Source organism: Staurois parvus, unplaced genomic scaffold (genome assembly GCF_062004578.1).
Source record: "Staurois parvus isolate SC_StPar_1 unplaced genomic scaffold, SC_StPar_1.0 ptg000080l, whole genome shotgun sequence".
In the NCBI taxonomy this organism is placed as follows: Eukaryota; Metazoa; Chordata; class Amphibia; order Anura; family Ranidae; genus Staurois; species Staurois parvus.
The window spans coordinates 4,723,386-4,745,934 of record NW_028317876.1 but is presented as its reverse complement, the minus strand read 5'-3'; the positions used below and the strand labels follow the sequence as shown (position 1 = coordinate 4,745,934).

Sequence of the window (22,549 nt, the reverse complement as noted above, 5' to 3'; positions counted from 1 at the left end):
GCCATTCACGCTTAAGTTCCTTGAATAATTTATGGAACATGTGCCAAGAAAATGATGCCTTATGCTCTGCTCATTCAGGGAGAGACAGTATTATTTTTATGCTAAGTCAGGTTACTTTACCAACATCTGTTACTATCAACAGATCTCCAAAGATGCTTCCTTTCCCTTCTGCCATTTCCATATTTATAAGTATTCATGGTTGTAAGACCTGAATACAAAAGATGATTTGATTGTCAAACCCTTCACATCTTCACCTAGTTGATCTGCACGCATAACTGTTTAAATATTTTTAGTGGGGGATACTACAATAGGGTCGAAGAGGGGGTTAATATAAAAGTAGTGAATTTATAATTTTTTTTTTTTGTATTTTCCTTTTGTGTTTAGGTGGCGCCTTCCTAAACTTTGGACAGTTTACAGTGGTCTTACAAAACAGTCAAGCATCACTCCATTTACAACCAAGTCTGAGATTGAACAAATCATAATTCATCCACATTATATTGGTGCAGAAAATGGCAGTGATATAGCACTGCTAAAACTAAAGACTCCCATAACATACAATGGTAAGCCTTTTAGTTAAGATAAATAGGAATTTGACATACGTAATAAAATCAACCCAATTAGAAAAACTTATTTACTTGGCTATAGGTCAATTTCTTACATATTCTCACAGTTTGTTTCATCCTTACCTGTACAGTATATTTTTAAATTAGGTTATTTGTATGCTATTTTCTCAGATTGTTGCACACATTTTCAATTATATCATATTGATGAATTGGTTCTATACTATATGGCCTGGTTCTATACTATATGGCATGCGACTTGGGCAGCACTGAATCGCATGACAATGGAATAAACATTGCTTCCAATGGTGCTTATTCACATCAATGCAGCTCAGCTGCGGTGCAACTTCGGGCAAGGGTCTTGTGCTACATTGCTGCAATGCAGAGCAATTTTATGGTCCATACACTTCAATGGAATTCAATTAGCCATTTGTACTTTACTGCTTGGTTTATTGCTCTATAAAATCTGTCTCCATTGGGTTTCTCATAGACTGTATTGTTCTGCCACTTAGCAACCTAAGTTTTTTTTTTGCTGACAGCTGCAGAAGGAAAAAGCAGAGTAACAGAGCACATCACTTTGCTCCTTTTCTTTTCATTTTCCAGTCACCGGCTGGGAAAGGTCCAGGACAACCTGGACTCAGAGGAAGTGGGTTAAATAGGATCAGGACATATAAAGTAAATATAAAATCATTGAGCGCTTAAAAAGTAGCCGCTATTGCACATAAAGGTAACCAAAGAAAACCTCAAAAGACATATATAAGTAAAAGCGCAGCGCTAAAAGTCAATCAAAGTAGATACAATAAATACGTTATTGCAAAGTGCTAAAGTGCCAATGATCAAGGTAAAATTATAAATAAATGTCCATAAATGTGACAGTCCGTGTTAAGGTGATCATCAATCTTATGCAATCTAAATAATAATTGTGTGCCACGCTCCACTGAATAAATAAATTGTGTTTTTAAAGTGCAATTTGTGCTCAATCATATGTGATCCATAAAAACCCAAAATATATGATGAAATAAACAAATATATAAACAATATAATCAATAAAAATCAGCCTGTGACTGTGATACATTTCTAAAAATATATAAAAAATATATTGAAATATAATGCAAAAAATGTCCAATTATTAACATAAAATACAATATTGTGTTCACTCCATGATAATATTCTGAAAAACTGGATACGATTTTCTTATGTGCTCACCTTAATTTTAGCCTAACTAAAAATTAGGCTAAAACAGCTTTTTGTCCTGATGTGGACAGATGAGTTGTTTTCCAATGGTAATATTATTTCCAGGAATGATGAGTTGCAATTTGTAGTAATTCAATTTTCTCACCTGGGGTCTCCTAAGCTTGCTGATCCCTGTGTTTGTTCAGGATGGATGGATTTCTCCCTCTGTCCTCCAGGGGTCTTATACTTCCTTTTCCTCCACTCTTTTAATTAATAATCTTTCTTCCAATTTTTACACTTGAGGCACACAGAATTTCATTCAATTTAGTAGATCAATTTCACCTTGCAGTTGTCAAAATGACCGCATTTGCCTGTAAAGTTTGGCTTTTTTTTTTTTATTAGAAAAAAGCTCTTAGCTTCAATCCCAACAATGAAAGCGCAGCTCATCAAGTTACCTGAAATTAGTCACTGGCAGTCAAAATAAGTATTAATTCTGAGCTCACTGAAAATGATCATTAAGAAAGGATATGAAAATAAGGTTATTAACAAAAAAGAGAAGGACTTTCTATGCCCTACAGCACCAAGGCTTCCAGTGTTATACAGTCTGCCTAAAATACACAAGAATCCTATTAAACCTCCTGGCAGGCCGATTGTGAGTGGGATTGGTTCCCTTTGTTCGAAAGTAAGAGAATATATCGACCACTTCCTGCAGTCGAAGTACTTAATGAGGTTAAGGACATATCAATAGCAGCAACTACCTTTTTAGTAACTGCTGATGTAGCATCCCTCTACAGTAATATTGATCATGAGGATGGTATGCAAACAGCAGATTTTTATTTGAGTGATACTAGAGATACCATTAGCTCAAAAGAATTTTATCTTAGAACTGCTACAATTTGCTATGGATAGAAACTATTTCTGGTTCGATAAGAAATTTTACCTGCAAATAAAAGGAGTAGCCATGGGGGCTAAGTTTGCCCCCAGCTTGGCCAATCTATTCATGGCAAGATGGGAGGAGGACATGATATATGCTAGGGATTGGCCAGAGCTAGTCTTTTATAAAAGATACATAGATGACATTTTTCTCCTCTGGCAAGGTAACGAACAAGCATTAATTCATTTCTTTGGGACTTTAAATAATAATAGTCTCAATATAAAACTCACCTATACATATAGTACACAGGAAATACATTTTTAAGACCTTACTCTGATCAATCAAGGAGGAAAAATGATTACTGAATCATTTTTTAAAAACACAGATCACAATAGCTACATCCCAGTGGACAGTTGTTACCATGCTTCATGGCTGTCCAACATTCCCAAGGGACAGTTCATGAGGATCAGGAGAAACAGTATGAACACCGATACCTACCACTCTAAGACCTTGATCTTAAAGCATAGGTTTATGGAAAAGGGATATGATGAACTCACACTGAACCACACAATGGAAACTGTGGCTAACATGAATAGAGAGGACATGTTAAAAGTTACAAGAGAGACAAGGACAAACTAAATTCTGCCCGTTCATAACTACATTTTCTATACAGCACAAGGCTATCAGCAGGATTATTAATAACAATTGGGGGATTTTGAAAACAGATCCAGTTCTTTTCAAAAATATTACCAGCAAAACCTGAAATTATATTCCGTAAAGCAATAGCAAGATAGCTCCGAACATGGTCAATCCACCAACAACCACGTCCTTCTTTTCTGAACTTAAAGGGTTCTTTCCCTGTAACAGATGTATGATATGCCAGTGTAACAATTAGAGATGAGCGAAGAAATGAAAAATTCGATTCGACTGATTCGGCGAATTCGTGGACAATATTCGATTCGAGTCGAATAAATTCGCTGTGAATTTAACTTAAAAAAGGGTGTTTCTAGGCTTCAGAGAGACTTAATATTAGTGCAGAACACTGTACCTTTAATTTAAATGCCCTTGGAGTCTGCTGGGGAAGAGAAATAATACTGTCTGTCAGTATGACATGCAGATGAGTGCCGTCGATCTTAGAATCACTGCACACTTCACTCCTTTGGCCAGTCACGGGGCCAAAACCAGTGTTTGGAGCCACAGTGTGGCGGTGGAGGCAGCAGCAATGGGAGGCCATACAGCAACCTATGACAAAATGGAAACCAGCAGGAGCGTGAGGAGACCTGAAAGTGGCACATGGCAGAGTGGGAGCAATGGGAGGCGGTACAGGGACCCAGGTCACACTATGGGCCCAGCAGCAGCGTGACCAGGCGGTACGGGGGCCCATGGCCGATATGGGGCTTGGTGGCACCTATGGAAGGCCTGTAATCTGCCAGCAACCTATGACAAAATGGACAACCGCAGGAGTGTGAGGAGATTTCAAAGTGGCACATGGCAGAGTGGAAGCAATGGAAGGCCGTACAGGGACCCAGGTCACACTGTGGGACCAGCATCAGCGTGAACAGGCGGTACGGGGGCCCATGGCCGATTTGACCTCATTCATCCCATAGTCCTGCCGACTCACGAATAGCGTGGCCTCCTCAAAGGGCCTGAGCAAGCGCAGGTGTCACACATGAGCTGCCAATGGCTGACATCTAAGTTACACAGGGAGTACCTTTATCCGCTTTTAACATCAGGAAATCTGTGATGGCCTTTAGCTGTTCGTAAAGGCGGTCTAACATATGTAGGGTTGAATTCCACCTTGTTGCAACGTCACAGCATGAGGAGTCGGTACGGGGGCCCATGGCAGATTACATGTCTGGCAGCAGCTATGTGAGGCCCGTAATCTGCCTGCACCCTATGTCAAAAAATTTAACACACCAGCAGTGTGAAGAGACCTGAAAGTGGCACATGGCAGCAGAGTGTGGCGATGGAGACAGCAGCAATGGGAGGCCGTACAGGGACCCATGAGAGACTCTGGACTTGGCAGCAGCATGAGGAGGCGGTATATAGGGGCCCATGGCAGATTAGGGGCCTGGCAGCAGCTATGTGAGGCCCGTAATCTGCCTGCACCCTATGTCAAAAAATTTAACACACCAGCAGTGTGAAGAGACCTGAAAGTGGCACATGGCAGCAGAGTGTGGCGATGGAGACAGCAGCAATGGGAGGCCATACAGGGACCCATGACAGACTCTGGACTTGGCAGCAGCATGAGGAGGCGGTATATAGGGGCCCATGGCAGATTAGGGGCCTGGCAGCAGCTATGTGAGGCCCGTAATCTGCCTGCACCCTATGTCAAAAAATGTAACACACCAGCAGTGTGTGAGGAGACCTGAAAGTGGCACATGGCAGAGTGTGGCGATGGAGACAGCAGCAATGGGAGGCCGTACAGGGACCCATGAGAGACTCTGGACCTGGCAGCAGCATGAGGAAGCGGTATATAGGGGCCTATGGCAGATTAGGGGCCTGGCAGCAGCTATAGGAGGCCCATAATCTGCCAGCACCCTATGTCAAAAAATTCTACACACCAGCAGTGTGAGGAGACCTGAAAGTGGCACATGGCAGCAGAGTGTGGCGATGGAGACAGCAGCAATGGGAGGCCGTACAGGGACCCATGACAGACTCTAGACTTGGCAGCAGCATGAGGAGGCGGTATATAGGGGCCCATGGCAGATTAGGGGCCTGGCAGCAGCTATGTGAGGCCCGTAATCTGCCTGCACCCTATGTCAAAAAATTTAACACACCAGCAGTGTGAAGAGACCTGAAAGTGGCACATGGCAGCAGAGTGTGGCGATGGAGACAGCAGCAATGGGAGGCCATACAGGGACCCATGACAGACTCTGGACTTGGCAGCAGCATGAGGAGGCGGTATATAGGGGCCCATGGCAGATTAGGGGCCTGGCAGCAGCTATGTGAGGCCCGTAATCTGCCTGCACCCTATGTCAAAAAATTTAACACACCAGCAGTGTGAAGAGACCTGAAAGTGGCACATGGCAGCAGAGTGTGGCGATGGAGACAGCAGCAATGGGAGGCCATACAGGGACCCATGACAGACTCTGGACTTGGCAGCAGCATGAGGAGGCGGTATATAGGGGCCCATGGCAGATTAGGGGCCTGGCAGCAGCTATGTGAGGCCCGTAATCTGCCTGCACCCTATGTCAAAAAATTTAACACACCAGCAGTGTGAAGAGACCTGAAAGTGGCACATGGCAGCAGAGTGTGGCGATGGAGACAGCAGCAATGGGAGGCCATACAGGGACCCATGACAGACTCTGGACTTGGCAGCAGCATGAGGAGGCGGTATATAGGGGCCCATGGCAGATTAGGGGCCTGGCAGCAGCTATGTGAGGCCCGTAATCTGCCTGCACCCTATGTCAAAAAATTTAACACACCAGCAGTGTGAAGAGACCTGAAAGTGGCACATGGCAGCAGAGTGTGGCGATGGAGACAGCAGCAATGGGAGGCCGTACAGGGACCCATGAGAGACTCTAGACTTGGCAGCAGCATGAGGAGGCGGTATATAGGGGCCCATGGCAGATTAGGGGCCTGGCAGCAGCTATGTGAGGCCCGTAATCTGCCTGCACCCTATGTCAAAAAATTTAACACACCAGCAGTGTGAAGAGACCTGAAAGTGGCACATGGCAGCAGAGTGTGGCGATGGAGACAGCAGCAATGGGAGGCCGTACAGGGACCCATGAGAGACTCTGGACTTGGCAGCAGCATGAGGAGGCGGTATATAGGGGCCCATGGCAGATTAGGGGCCTGGCAGCAGCTATGTGAGGCCCGTAATCTGCCTGCACCCTATGTCAAAAAATTTAACACACCAGCAGTGTGAAGAGACCTGAAAGTGGCACATGGCAGCAGAGTGTGGCGATGGAGACAGCAGCAATGGGAGGCCATACAGGGACCCATGACAGACTCTGGACTTGGCAGCAGCATGAGGAGGCGGTATATAGGGGCCCATGGCAGATTAGGGGCCTGGCAGCAGCTATGTGAGGCCCGTAATCTGCCTGCACCCTATGTCAAAAAATGTAACACACCAGCAGTGTGTGAGGAGACCTGAAAGTGGCACATGGCAGAGTGTGGCGATGGAGACAGCAGCAATGGGAGGCCGTACAGGGACCCATGAGAGACTCTGGACCTGGCAGCAGCATGAGGAAGCGGTATATAGGGGCCTATGGCAGATTAGGGGCCTGGCAGCAGCTATAGGAGGCCCATAATCTGCCAGCACCCTATGTCAAAAAATTCTACACACCAGCAGTGTGAGGAGACCTGAAAGTGGCACATGGCAGCAGAGTGTGGCGATGGAGACAGCAGCAATGGGAGGCCGTACAGGGACCCATGACAGACTCTAGACTTGGCAGCAGCATGAGGAGGCGGTATATAGGGGCCCATGGCAGATTAGGGGCCTGGCAGCAGCTATGTGAGGCCCGTAATCTGCCTGCACCCTATGTCAAAAAATTTAACACACCAGCAGTGTGAAGAGACCTGAAAGTGGCACATGGCAGCAGAGTGTGGCGATGGAGACAGCAGCAATGGGAGGCCATACAGGGACCCATGACAGACTCTGGACTTGGCAGCAGCATGAGGAGGCGGTATATAGGGGCCCATGGCAGATTAGGGGCCTGGCAGCAGCTATGTGAGGCCCGTAATCTGCCTGCACCCTATGTCAAAAAATTTAACACACCAGCAGTGTGAAGAGACCTGAAAGTGGCACATGGCAGCAGAGTGTGGCGATGGAGACAGCAGCAATGGGAGGCCATACAGGGACCCATGACAGACTCTGGACTTGGCAGCAGCATGAGGAGGCGGTATATAGGGGCCCATGGCAGATTAGGGGCCTGGCAGCAGCTATGTGAGGCCCGTAATCTGCCTGCACCCTATGTCAAAAAATTTAACACACCAGCAGTGTGAAGAGACCTGAAAGTGGCACATGGCAGCAGAGTGTGGCGATGGAGACAGCAGCAATGGGAGGCCATACAGGGACCCATGACAGACTCTGGACTTGGCAGCAGCATGAGGAGGCGGTATATAGGGGCCCATGGCAGATTAGGGGCCTGGCAGCAGCTATGTGAGGCCCGTAATCTGCCTGCACCCTATGTCAAAAAATTTAACACACCAGCAGTGTGAAGAGACCTGAAAGTGGCACATGGCAGCAGAGTGTGGCGATGGAGACAGCAGCAATGGGAGGCCATACAGGGACCCATGACAGACTCTGGACTTGGCAGCAGCATGAGGAGGCGGTATATAGGGGCCCATGGCAGATTAGGGGCCTGGCAGCAGCTATGTGAGGCCCGTAATCTGCCTGCACCCTATGTCAAAAAATTTAACACACCAGCAGTGTGAAGAGACCTGAAAGTGGCACATGGCAGCAGAGTGTGGCGATGGAGACAGCAGCAATGGGAGGCCGTACAGGGACCCATGAGAGACTCTAGACTTGGCAGCAGCATGAGGAGGCGGTATATAGGGGCCCATGGCAGATTAGGGGCCTGGCAGCAGCTATGTGAGGCCCGTAATCTGCCTGCACCCTATGTCAAAAAATTTAACACACCAGCAGTGTGAAGAGACCTGAAAGTGGCACATGGCAGCAGAGTGTGGCGATGGAGACAGCAGCAATGGGAGGCCGTACAGGGACCCATGAGAGACTCTGGACTTGGCAGCAGCATGAGGAGGCGGTATATAGGGGCCCATGGCAGATTAGGGGCCTGGCAGCAGCTATGTGAGGCCCGTAATCTGCCTGCACCCTATGTCAAAAAATTTAACACACCAGCAGTGTGAAGAGACCTGAAAGTGGCACATGGCAGCAGAGTGTGGCGATGGAGACAGCAGCAATGGGAGGCCGTACAGGGACCCATGAGAGACTCTGGACTTGGCAGCAGCATGAGGAGGCGGTATATAGGGGCCCATGGCAGATTAGGGGCCTGGCAGCAGCTATGTGAGGCCCGTAATCTGCCTGCACCCTATGTCAAAAAATTTAACACACCAGCAGTGTGAAGAGACCTGAAAGTGGCACATGGCAGCAGAGTGTGGCGATGGAGACAGCAGCAATGGGAGGCCATACAGGGACCCATGACAGACTCTGGACTTGGCAGCAGCATGAGGAGGCGGTATATAGGGGCCCATGGCAGATTAGGGGCCTGGCAGCAGCTATGTGAGGCCCATAATCTGCCAGCACCCTATGTCAAAAAATTCTACACACCAGCAGTGTGTGAGGAGACCTGAAAGTGGCACATGGCAGAGTGTGGCGATGGAGACAGCAGCAATGGGAGGCCGTACAGGGACCCATGAGAGACTCTGGACCTGGCAGCAGCATGAGGAGGCGGTATATAGGGGCCTATGGCAGATTAGGGGCCTGGCAGCAGCTATAGGAGGCCCATAATCTGCCAGCACCCTATGTCAAAAAATTCTACACACCAGCAGTGTGAGGAGACCTGAAAGTGGCACATGGCAGCAGAGTGTGGCGATGGAGACAGCAGCAATGGGAGGCCGTACAGGGACCCATGACAGACTCTAGACTTGGCAGCAGCATGAGGAGGCGGTATATAGGGGCCCATGGCAGATTAGGGGCCTGGCAGCAGCTATGTGAGGCCCGTAATCTGCCTGCACCCTATGTCAAAAAATTTAACACACCAGCAGTGTGAAGAGACCTGAAAGTGGCACATGGCAGCAGAGTGTGGCGATGGAGACAGCAGCAATGGGAGGCCATACAGGGACCCATGACAGACTCTGGACTTGGCAGCAGCATGAGGAGGCGGTATATAGGGGCCTATGGCAGATTAGGGGCCTGGCAGCAGCTATAGGAGGCCCGTAATCTGCCAGCACCCTATGTCAAAAAATTAAACACACCAGCAGTGTGAGGAGACCTGAAAGTGGCACATGTTTGAGGCATGATTCATGGCGGATTTAGTCAGTTGTGTCAGGAACTGGTGGTTTGAAATCCAGACTAATCCACGCCTGATTCATTTTCACAAACGTGAGTCTCTCCACACTTTGGGTGGACAGTCGTGTCCTCCGCGGAGTTACAATACCTCCTGCCGCACTAAACACGCGCTCCGATGCCACGCTACTGGCCGGGCATGACAGCCTTTCAAGGGCAAATTCAGCTAGTTGGGGCCAAAGGTCAAGTTTCGTTGCCCAGTAGTCAAGGGGATTGTCTACCTCGGTTGGCAGGGTGCTGTCCAAGTAGGCCCAAGCCTGTTGTTTGAGCTCCTGCTCCAGGTCCACCTGATGCTGCTGCTGCTGCTGCGGCTGGTTAGTAGTTTCCTCACTGCGCTGGTGAAGAAAGCTACTCATCATCGACTGCAGACTGAGGCAGCCGCTGCTGGTGGAGCTGCCACTGCTCCTACCACCCCACCCCTCCCCTGCTGCCATGCCAGCGGAACGCGAGCGCACAGGGCCCACAGTGTCTGAGGATGGACGTTGGCGCACAAAGGCAGAGACCAACTGACTACATAGGTGGTTTTTATAGTACGTAATTTTGGCCTCCCTCTCAGCAGGTGTGAAAAAGGCCACCATTTTGGACCGGTAGCGAGGGTCCAACAAGGTGGACAGCCAAAAGTCATCCCTCTGTCTGATGGTTATTATTCGGCTGTCGCTACGCAAGCAACCGAGCATGCTATGGGCCATTTGTGCCAAGGAATGCGAGGGACTCCCTGCCTCCATCTCCACAGCATACTGCCACGGTGCGTCTGGGTCCTCTGTCTCCTCCTCCTCCTCTACCAGATGCTCCTGCTCCTCCACTCCTGTCCGCTGAGTGGAAAAACCACCCATTTCACTCAATAATTCCTGAGCACAAATGTCCTCCTCTACCTCCTCCTCTTCTTCCTGTCCTGCCCCCACAGGGGTCATGTGGCGTTGAGATCTGTGCGCCACGTCTACCGCACCCTGACCAGCCATTGTTAACAGCATTTGTTCCAGGACGTGCAACAGAGGAATGACGTCGTTCATCCCATAGTCCTGCCGACTCACGAATAGCGTGGCCTCCTCAAAGGGCCTGAGCAAGCGGCAGGTGTCACGCATGAGCTGCCAATGGCTGACATCTAAGTTACACAGGGGAGTACCTTTATCCGCTTGTAACATCAGGAAATCGGTGATGGCCTTTCGCTGCTCGTAAAGGCGGTCTAACATGTGTAGGGTTGAATTCCACCTTGTTGCAACGTCGCAGATCAGGCGATGCTGTGGAATTCCGTTCTGCCGCTGCAGCTCAATGAGGGTGTTCTTTGCGGTGTAGGAATGGCTGAAATGCATGCACAGTTTACGTGACATTTTAAGGATGTCTTGCAGTGGGATGGTGGATTTTAGGAACCGCTTGACAACCAGATTGAACACGTGAGCCATGCATGGCGCATGGCACAACCTTCCTTGACGCAGAGCAGACACCATGTTCTTTCCGTTGTCAGTCAACATGGTTCCGATTTTTAGTTTGCGCGGAGACAGCCATCTGTCGATTTCTCTGTTCATTACACTCAGCAGTTCCTCCCCTGTGTGACTACGTTCGCCAAGGCATACCAGGTGCAGCACAGCGTGACACCGTTGCGCCCTGCACATGTGATATGCCGGTCGGGTAATGGGACTTGGCACGGGGGTGGCGGCTGAGGACACGGCGGAAAAAGAGGTGGTAGAGGCGGACATGCTTGCTGGACCAAGGACGTGCAAACGTGGAGGCAAAAGCGTCGTGACCTGTCCAAGTTGCTGGTGCGGCTGTGCCGGCACCACGTTCACCCAGTGGGCCGTAAATGACATGTACTGTCCCTGACCGTAGTTACAGCTCCACACGTCGGCGCTGCCGTGCACTTTGGCAGAGACCGACATGCTCAAAGACTGGCCCACCATCTCTTCTACATGTGAATGCAGGGCTGGCACTGCCTTTTGGGCAAAGAAATGACGGCTTGGCACTCTCCACCGCGGCGCGGCACAAGCCATCATTTCTCGGAAAGGTGCTGAGTCCACCAGTTGGAAAGGGAGGGACTGCAGCACCAGCAACTTGGACAGGAGGACGTTCAGCTTTTGCACCGTCGGGTGCGTGCTCGCAAACTGTTGTCTCTTGGATACGGATTCCAAGAAAGACTGTTGACGGAATCCGAGAAGAGGAGTAGCAGGAGAAGGAGCATCTGAACGAGCGGAAGATGCCAATGAGCGACAACTCCCCTCAGCAGAGGTGTTGGAGCCTTGACTGGCTGATAGAGGGCGATTGACGACGTCGGGTGACGGAGCAAGTAACGGAGCGGGTGATGGAGCGGGGGCTGGGGCAGGCAGAACCGCCGTATGTTTATCACGGTTTTCCCAGGCCACCGAATGGTGACGCTGCATATGCTGACGCAACGCTGTAGTCCCAACATGGGCCCCCTGGCCACGCTTGCATTTCTGGCCACATAGTCGACATACGGCTACGTTTACTTCCTCGGGCGGCTTGAGGAAAAATTGCCACACCACCGAGTAGGAAACTTTGCCCCCGCTACTCTTCACTGGCTGACTGCTACTTCCTCCGTGCGCAACAGCACCACTACTGGCCGTGGTGGTAGGCTGCAGTGGAGCTGGTGCTCTACTCCGTGGACGTTTGGCTCCACTGACACTGATGCGACCCTGCTGCTGTCTCCTGGCAACCCACCGACTGTTTTGCTCGCTGCCAAGCTGCCACCCTCTTCTCCTGATGATGCGGAAGAAATTGCCTGATGACGACGAGGCTGCCAAGTGCGATCAACCTCCTCATCATCAAGTAGGGTCTCCGCCTCACTACTAGCCCCCTCGGCTGCGTCTGGGTCAGGAGACAGACCTGTCTCTAGACCGGCTACCGAGCCACTCTCCTCGCCAGTACTTGTTCGCTTGGCTGCTGAAAAGGCCGATGTCTCCCCCCGTTCCTGACCGCCCTCTGTTAGCTCTTCCTCACTGTACAGTGGGGCTGAGCCCACAGCATGCGATACTTCGCTTGGTGAGGGAACAGCAAAGGACAGGGGCAGGTAGAGGACACGTGATTTCAGTGGGCTTGGTCCCGGGCCATGCCAACTAACGGTTGTGTCTGACGTACCCACCGACCGTTGGCTGTAGGTGTCAGAGGTGACCTGGGAAGAGGAAGACGACCGAGCCAACCAATCAATGACGGCAGGGTTGTCGGTGGAGACACGACCGCTGGATGACACCGGGAGCACTGGCCTCTGGCTGCGAATACTGCTGCCTCGACCCCTTCCTCTGCTGCCACGTCTGCTCGCTCCTAAAACATTGCCTCCTCTGCCACTCCTCTGCATGTTGTCTGACATACTATTTAATTCAACGATTAGGTGTCCCTGAGTAACAATTCTCTGGCACTCAGTAACAATTCTGTCTGTCCCTGAGTATGAATTCTGTGGCCCTGAGTAACAATTCTGTGTCTGTGCGAGTAACAATTCTGTGTCTGTGCAAGTAACAATTTTGTGTCTGTGCGAGTAACAAATCTCTGGCACTCAGTAACAATTCTGTCTGTCCCTGAGTAACAATTCTCTGGCACTCAGTAACAATTCTGTCTGTCCCTGAGTAACAATTCTCTGGCACTCAGTAACAATTCTGTCTGTCCCTGAGTATGAATTCTGTGGCCCTGAGTAACAATTCTGTGTCTGTGCGAGTAACAATTCTGTGTCTGTGCAAGTAACAATTTTGTGTCTGTGCGAGTAACAATTCTCTGGCACTCAGTAACAATTCTGTCTGTCCCTGAGTAACAATTCTCTGGCACTCAGTAACAATTCTGTCTGTCCCTGAGTATGAATTCTGTGGCCCTGAGTAACAATTCTGTGTCTGTGCGAGTAACAATTCTGTGTCTGTGCAAGTAACAATTTTGTGTCTGTGCGAGTAACAAATCTCTGGCACTCAGTAACAATTCTGTCTGTCCCTGAGTAACAATTCTCTGGCACTCAGTAACAATTCTGTCTGTCCCTGAGTAACAATTCTCTGGCACTCAGTAACAATTCTGTCTGTCCCTGAGTATGAATTCTGTGGCCCTGAGTAACAATTCTGTGTCTGTGCGAGTAACAATTCTGTGTCTGTGCAAGTAACAATTTTGTGTCTGTGCGAGTAACAATTCTCTGGCACTCAGTAACAATTCTGTCTGTCCCTGAGTAACAATTCTCTGGCACTCAGTAACAATTCTGTCTGTCCCTGCGTAACAATTCTCTGGCACTCAGTAACAATTCTGTCTATCCCTGAGTATGAATTCTGTGGCCCTGAGTAACAATTCTGTGTCTGTGCGAGTAACAATTCTGTGTCTGTGCAAGTAACAATTTTGTGTCTGTGCGAGTAACAATTCTCTGGCACTCAGTAACAATTCTGTCTGTCCCTGAGTAACAATTCTCTGGCACTCAGTAACAATTCTGTCTGTCCCTGAGTATGAATTCTGTGGCCCTGAGTAACAATTCTGTGTCTGTGCGAGTAACAATTCTGTGTCTGTGCAAGTAACAATTTTGTGTCTGTGCGAGTAACAATTCTCTGGCACTCAGTAACAATTCTGTCTGTCCCTGAGTAACAATTCTCTGGCACTCAGTAACAATTCTGTCTGTCCCTGAGTAACAATTCTCTGGCACTCAGTAACAATTCTGTCTATCCCTGAGTATGAATTCTGTGGCCCTGAGTAACAATTCTGTGTCTGTGCGAGTAACAATTCTGTGTCTGTGCAAGTAACAATTTTGTGTCTGTGCGAGTAACAATTCTCTGGCACTCAGTAACAATTCTGTCTGTCCCTGAGTAACAATTCTCTGGCACTCAGTAACAATTCTGTCTGTCCCTGAGTAACAATTCTCTGGCACTCAGTAACAATTCTGTCTATCCCTGAGTATGAATTCTGTGGCCCTGAGTAACAATTCTGTGTCTGTGCGAGTAACAATTCTGTGTCTGTGCAAGTAACAATTTTGTGTCTGTGCGAGTAACAATTCTCTGGCACTCAGTAACAATTCTGTCTGTCCCTGAGTAACAATTCTCTGGCACTCAGTAACAATTCTGTCTGTCCCTGAGTAACAATTCTCTGGCACTCAGTAACAATTCTGTCTGTCCCTGAGTAACAATTCTCTGGCACTCAGTAACAATTCTGTCTGTCCCTGAGTAACAATTCTCTGGCACTCAGTAACAATTCTGTCTGTCCCTGAGTATGAATTCTGTGGCCCTGAGTAACAATTCTGTGTCTGTGCGAGTAACAATTCTGTGTCTGTGCAAGTAACAATTTTGTGTCTGTGCGAGTAACAAATCTCTGGCACTCAGTAACAATTCTGTCTGTCCCTGAGTAACAATTCTCTGGCACTCAGTAACAATTCTGTCTGTCCCTGAGTAACAATTCTCTGGCACTCAGTAACAATTCTGTCTGTCCCTGAGTATGAATTCTGTGGCCCTGAGTAACAATTCTGTGTCTGTGCGAGTAACAATTCTGTGTCTGTGCAAGTAACAATTTTGTGTCTGTGCGAGTAACAATTCTCTGGCACTCAGTAACAATTCTGTCTGTCCCTGAGTAACAATTCTCTGGCACTCAGTAACAATTCTGTCTGTCCCTGAGTAACAATTCTCTGGCACTCAGTAACAATTCTGTCTATCCCTGAGTATGAATTCTGTGGCCCTGAGTAACAATTCTGTGTCTGTGCGAGTAACAATTCTGTGTCTGTGCAAGTAACAATTTTGTGTCTGTGCGAGTAACAATTCTCTGGCACTCAGTAACAATTCTGTCTGTCCCTGAGTAACAATTCTCTGGCACTCAGTAACAATTCTGTCTGTCCCTGAGTAACAATTCTCTGGCACTCAGTAACAATTCTGTCTGTCCCTGAGTAACAATTCTCTGGCACTCAGTAACAATTCTGTCTGTCCCTGAGTAACAATTCTCTGGCACTCAGTAACAATTCTGTCTGTCCCTGAGTATGAATTCTGTGGCCCTGAGTAACAATTCTGTGTCTGTGCGAGTAACAATTCTGTGTCTGTGCAAGTAACAATTTTGTGTCTGTGCGAGTAACAATTCTCTGGCACTCAGTAACAATTCTGTCTGTCCCTGAGTAACAATTCTCTGGCACTCAGTAACAATTCTGTCTGTCCCTGAGTAACAATTCTCTGGCACTCAGTAACAATTCTGTCTGTCCCTGAGTATGAATTCTGTGGCCCTGAGTAACAATTCTGTGTCTGTGCGAGTAACAATTCTGTGTCTGTGCAAGTAACAATTTTGTGTCTGTGCGAGTAACAATTCTCTGGCACTCAGTAACAATTCTGTCTGTCCCTGAGTAACAATTCTCTGGCACTCAGTAACAATTCTGTCTGTCCCTGAGTAACAATTCTCTGGCACTCAGTAACAATTCTGTCTATCCCTGAGTATGAATTCTGTGGCCCTGAGTAACAATTCTGTGTCTGTGCGAGTAACAATTCTGTGTCTGTGCAAGTAACAATTTTGTGTCTGTGCGAGTAACAATTCTCTGGCACTCAGTAACAATTCTGTCTGTCCCTGAGTAACAATTCTCTGGCACTCAGTAACAATTCTGTCTGTCCCTGAGTAACAATTCTCTGGCACTCAGTAACAATTCTGTCTGTCCCTGAGTAACAATTCTCTGGCACTCAGTAACAATTCTGTCTGTCCCTGAGTAACAATTCTCTGGCACTCAGTAACAATTCTGTCTGTCCCTGAGTAACAATTCTGTCTGTCCCTGAGAATGAATTCTGTGGCCCTAAGAATTCTCTGGCACTCAGTAACAATTCTGTCTGTCCCTGAGTAACAATTCTCTGGCACTCAGTAACAATTCTGTCTGTCCCTGAGTAAAAATTCTGTGGCCCTAATAACGTTTCTGTGGCCCTAAGTAACAATTCTCTGGCACTGAGTAACAATTCTGTCTGTCCCTGAGTATGAATTCTGTGGCCCTAACTAGCGTTTCTTTGTCCCTAAATAACGATTCTGTGGCCCTCATTAACAAGTCTGTGTCCCTGAGTAATGGTTCTCTGTCCCTAAGTAACTTCTCTCTGTCCCCAATTCTCGTTTCTGTGGCCCTAACTCTGTCCCTGTCCCTAGTACAGAGCGGTCTGCCTCTGTTCAATGACTGCAGGCAAATGAAGATTTCCAAAATGGCCGCTATATATACCTCGACCATTACACAGTGCTGGCTGGCTGGCTGCTGATTGGCTGATGCGATCACATGTCGTTGAGGAATGCATTATGGGGCAGCGCGCCTTGTCTGCGCGCCTTCCCCGACATCCCCGCTCCGTCGCCGCACATGTCAGCCGCCATTTTCGGAAAAATTTCGATTCGCGCGTCCGAATTAGGCTGTTTTTCGGATTCGGCACTAATCGAAATTTTTCCGATATTCGACTCGAATTCCACTTCGGATGCTTCGATTCGCTCATCTCTAGTAACAATGAAAGGAAAAAGAAAATAGACACATTCTCATCCTCCACCACTGGTAGATCCTATAATATTCAGAATTTTATATCGTGCAATAGTCGATTCGTAGTTTATATGCTTGAATGTCCTTGCCGGAAACAGTATATAGGACGCACGACAAAAAGGCTTAGAGACAGATTACGTGAACATGTGTATAATATTAAAAGAGGTTTTAGACAACACTCCCTCTCGAAACATTACAGAAACTACCACAATAAAGATCCCTCCACGCTGAAATTTGTGGGGATTGATATCATTCAAGCCCATTGGAGAGGCACACATAAACGGAGAGCAGTTTCTCAACTAGAAACTAAATAGATTTTTGAGATGGGTACGTTTCTTCCAGCATGGAACAATGTGGATATCGACATAAATTGTTTTATCCATAATAGCTAATAAGTAGATAGTCCATTATTGTAGCCACTTGATTACATCTTTATTTTACATATTTATTTATTGGTTATATGTCCTCACTCTCTCATTTATTTCCTTATTATATGAATTGATCTTACCTATTCTATTCTGTTTTACTCATTTTATTCATTTTTGACGTTTTCCTTTTGATCACATCCTTTTATTTACACATTTAATGATCATATGTCCTTGTCCCTCATATTTTATATACAGAGATTTTTATACAGCTACACATTGATCTTACCTATTATATTCTATCATATTAATAATTTTTGTATTTTTCACTATGATTTTTTTTTATACATCTATTATATATATTTTAGACTCCTTTTTTCGGATACATTTGCATACATTTTTTCAATTTTGTATCATCTGATTCTATAATTTTATTAATATTTATATATATATTTTCTATTAACTTGTTTATCAATATATTTTTTATGGCTTGTATCTGTTATTCTTTTATGCGTGTTCAGGCCCCACACACTTTTTTTTTTAAATTTAAATATTTATTCATTTTCCATTTAAAATACATATTTCATCATTACTCTCATATAACATACAAAACCGTCAGTGGTATCCAAACCATTAATTATATCCCTTTCTATCTTTATTCCCATTACCCCCCCCCACCTTTCTAACACCCCCACCCACCCTGAAGAACCACCCCCCCCCCGCCACAAGCAAAATCACCCACTCTGCATTTCTCTATAACATCTTTTCCTAAGTAAGGTATACTTTCACATATCCCACTCTACTACTTCATATATTTCACCTTGGACACAAAATCTTCCCATTTTCCCCACCTCCTGTAATATAACCCCATCTTGTCTTTTTGCATATAATACAGTTTCTCCATCCTACATACCTGGTTCACTCTTTCCACCCAATCCTCTTTTCTCGACACTTCTGAGCTATTTATATATGTAAAAGTGTTATAAACAAACTTTAAATAAAAACTGTGAAGTCCATCAATGTCAGGGCTCCCAGGTGTGACCAGAGGTGTGTGGCTGACGCAGGGAAACGCAGACCTCAGATATGTTATAAACAATATAATTTATTAACACTAACAATACAAACATAAACGCAGTGCAATACTAAACATAATACAGTGCAACCAAACCAAACCAACCACCCACAGATAACCGTACATACAAGCAAGCGTCGTCAGGCAGGCCAGGTCAATATCAATAGGGCAGGTAGGTACAGGGGGAGCAAGCGGAGATTGGTCGGGGTCACAGGCCAGGTTCAGCAGGTAGCAAGCAGCGTAGTACAGAGGGTCAGGCAGAAGGATGGTCAGGGTCACAAGCCAGGGATCAGAGCAGGAGAAGTCAGCAGCGGTTCAGAAACAGGATGCAGGACAGAAACAGGATACAGGGCCCAGGACAAACACAACACCAAGGCAGAGTCTGTGGGTCTGGCCATCCCTTAAATACCCCAGCATAATCAGTTCCAGGTGTTAGCTGGCTGCAAAGTTGAGTCTCTGATTGCTGGGAGCATCCGCTGGCCAGCCCTGGTACTGCAGATCAAAAGGCAGGTGAGTCCCACCATTGCTGGCCAGTCCATTCCTGACAGTACCCCCCCCTCAAGGAGCGGCCTCAGGACGCTCCAAACAGTCCTAGCTGGGAAAAATGTTCCACCGCCCGGGTCTGGTAACTGGCGGGATATCAAAGACTGGCACACCGGGCAGGACTCCGGGCAGTGGTACACCGGGCAGAGGCACACCGGGCTGGACTCCGGGCAGAGGCACACCGGGCTGGACTCCGGGCAGAGGCACACCGGGCTGGACTCCGGGCAGAGGCACACCGGGCTGGACTCCGGGCAGAGGCACACCGGGCTGGACTCCGGGCAGAGGCACACCGGGCTGGACTCCGGGGCAGAGGCACACCGGGCTGGACTCCGGGGCAGAGGCACACCGGGCTGGACTCCGGGGCAGAGGCACACCGGGCTGGACTCCGGGGCAGAGGCACACCGGGCTGGACTCCGGGGCAGAGGCACACCGGGCTGGACTCCGGGGCAGAGGCACACCGGGCTGGACTCCGGGGCAGAGGCACACCGGGCTGGACTCCGGGCAGAGGCACACCGGGCTGGACTCCGGGCAGAGGCACACCGGGCTGGACTCCGGGCAGAGGCACATCGGGTTGGACTCCGGGCAGAGACACATCGGGCAGGACTCCGGGCAGAGGCACATCGGGCAGGACTCTGGGCAGAGGCACATCGGGCTACCAGGCGAAGCAGCAAGCAGCGGGCCACCAGGCAGAGCTGCAGGCACCGGGCCCCCGGGCGGGGCGGCAGGCACCGGGCCCCCGGGCGGGGCGACAGGCATCGGGCCCCCAGGCAGGGCGACAGGCATCGGGCCCCCAGGTGGGGCGACAGGCATCGGGCCCCCAGGCAGAGCGGCGGGTGCCGGACCCCCAGGCGGAGCTACAGGTCTCGGGCCCTCAGGCGGAGCGGCGGGCGCCGGACCCCCAGATGGAGCGACAGGTCTCGGGCCCTCAGGCGGAGCGGCGGGCGCCGGACCCCCAGATGGAGCGACAGGTCTCGGGCCCTCAGGCGGAGCAACAGGTCTCAGGCCCCCAGACGAAGCGGCGGGCACCGAGTCACCAGGCACGACAGTGGGCACCGAGTCGTCTGGCAAGACTGCGGGCACCGAGTCAACTGGCGGAACAGCGGGCATCGAGTCAACTGGCGGAACTGCGGGCACCGAGTCGTCTGGCAAGACTGCGGGCACCGAGTCGTCTGGCAAGACTGTGGGCACCGAGTCGTCTGGCAAGACTGCGGGCACCGAGTCGTCTGGCAAGACTGCGGGCACCGAGCCAACTGGCGGAACAGCAGGCTTCGAGTCGTCTGGCAAGACTGCGGGCACCGAGTCGTCTGGCAAGACTGCGGGCACCGAGTCGTCTGGCGGAACAGCGGGCATCGAGTCAACTGGCAAGACTGCGGGCACCGAGTCGTCTGGCAAGACTGCGGGCACCGAGTCGACTGGCGGAACAGCGGGCACCGAGTCGTCTGGCAAGACTGCGGGCACCGAGCCAACTGGCGGAACAGCAGGCTTCGAGTCGTCTGGCAAGACTGCGGGCACCGAGTCATCTGGCAAGACTGCGGGCACCGAGTCGTCTGGCAAGACTGCGGGCACCGAGTCGTCTGGCAAGACTGCGGGCACCGAGTCGTCTGGCAAGACTGCGGGCACCGAGCCAACTGGCGGAACAGCAGGCTTCGAGTCGTCTGGCAAGACTGCGGGCACCGAGTCGTCTGGCGGAACAGCGGGCACCGAGTCAACAGGCACGACAGTGGGCACCGGGTCATCAGGTATCGGATGGTCTGGCTCGACAGCGGGCATCGGGTCACCAGGTATGACAGCGGGCACTGGGTCACCAGGCACCAGGTCATTTGGCTTGCCAGCGGGCACCGCGTCATCTGGCAAGGCAGTGGGCACCGGGTCACCAGGTATGACAGCGGGCTCTGAGTCAATTGGCACGACAGCGGGCACTGGATCAGGTACCGGATCATCTGGATCAACAGCGGGCATCGAGTCAACTGGCCTAATAGGATCGTCGGGCTGGATCAGTTCATCATGCTGAGTAGCGGCATCAGGCTGAGTAGAGGCTTCAGGCTGAGTAGAGGCTTCAGGCTGAGTAGAGGCTTCAGGCTGAGTAGAGGCTTCAGGCTGAAGAGAGGCATCAGGCTGAAGAGAGGCATCAGGCTGAAGAGAGGCATCCGGCTGAAGAGAGGCATCCGGCTGAAGAGAGGCATCCGGCTGAAGAGAGGCTTCAGGCTGAGTAGAGGCTTCAGGCTGAGTAGAGGCTTCAGGCTGAGTCACGGAAGGCAGGTTCACCGGTTTGGATACTGGCAGGATGGTATTGGTTGGAAAGAATTTTCGCTTTTTTCTGGTTTTAACTACTGGAGCACTGCAAGTAAACGCAGGTCTGCAAATGAATGGAGCAGCTGGAGACAGAGAAAAACTGGAGGATGGAACAGGAGAGGGAGCAGTTGCTACAGAGGGCTTTTTTACAGGGTTAAAGGCAGGATAGGTGCAGCGAGTGGGAACAGGGTACTGACATGCGGTAGATAGCCAAGTATACTGGGCTGTAACTGGAGGAGCTGGTGGGAATACAGGAGTAGAGTTAGAAGCAGGACTGGGTGCAACAAGTCTGTCCATGTCTGCAGTAGGGGTTGAACAAAGCTGAGCTTACACAAAGCCTGTCTGGTCAATGACTGCACTGCGTTTATACAATCTCTTAGTGTCTGTGGTGAACATGTGGAATAATGCTCCAGAAAGTAACCCACATCATCCTCTAATAACCACACCAGGGACTCTACCTGGTCTGCACTAAATGGTGGCAAAAATTCATCCCTGCATTCGGGGGAACCAGATGAAACCAACTCAGCACAAACCTCAATCAAAGGCTGCACCTCAGAGAACTCTGTGCCCTGATCTACTAGGACATGAGCGAGCCGTATACATTCTAGTAGTTGATCCCTGGGATACTCCTTCAGAGTTTGATAAGCATACTCCCTGTCATCAAACACTAGCAGATATAAATACACAACCTCATCCAGATCCATCCTTCCCAGCAACAAGCCAAGATGGCTTCCCTGTGCAGCCACTTCTGGTCAGGATTGGCCTTGGTGTAATGTCAGGGCTCCCAGGTGTGACCAGAGGTGTGTGGCTGACGCAGGGAAACGCAGACCTCAGATATGTTATAAACAATATAATTTATTAACACTAACAATACAAACATAAACGCAGTGCAATACTAAACATAATACAGTGCAACCAAACCAAACCAACCACCCACAGATAACAGTACATACAAGCAAGCGTCGTCAGGCAGGCCAGGTCAATATCAATAGGGCAGGTAGGTACAGGGGGAGCAAGCGGAGATTGGTCGGGGTCACAGGCCAGGTTCAGCAGGTAGCAAGCAGCGTAGTACAGAGGGTCAGGCAGAGGGATGGTCAGGGTCACAAGCCAGGGATCAGAGCAGGAGAAGTCAGCAGCGGTTCAGAAACAGGATGCAGGACAGAAACAGGATACAGGGCCCAGGACAAACACAACACCAAGGCAGAGTCTGTGGGTCTGGCCATCCCTTAAATACCCCAGCATAATCAGTTCCAGGTGTTAGCTGGCTGCAA

The 22,549-nt window shown here is 49.3% G+C and overlaps 1 protein-coding gene across 2 annotated transcripts in view; it reads left to right on the top strand.

Moving 5' to 3' along the window:
- LOC149469160 (plasma kallikrein-like) overlaps nucleotides 1-22,549 on the top strand; it is a 115,161-nt gene that overhangs the window by 67,412 nt on the left and 25,200 nt on the right. For both annotated transcript variants that reach the window (XM_089669581.1, XM_089669582.1), the window contains exon 12: nucleotides 385-560. In XM_089669581.1, the coding sequence (XP_089525707.1) occupies nucleotides 385-560 (176 nt within the window). The remainder of the gene's footprint in view (nucleotides 1-384; nucleotides 561-22,549) is intronic.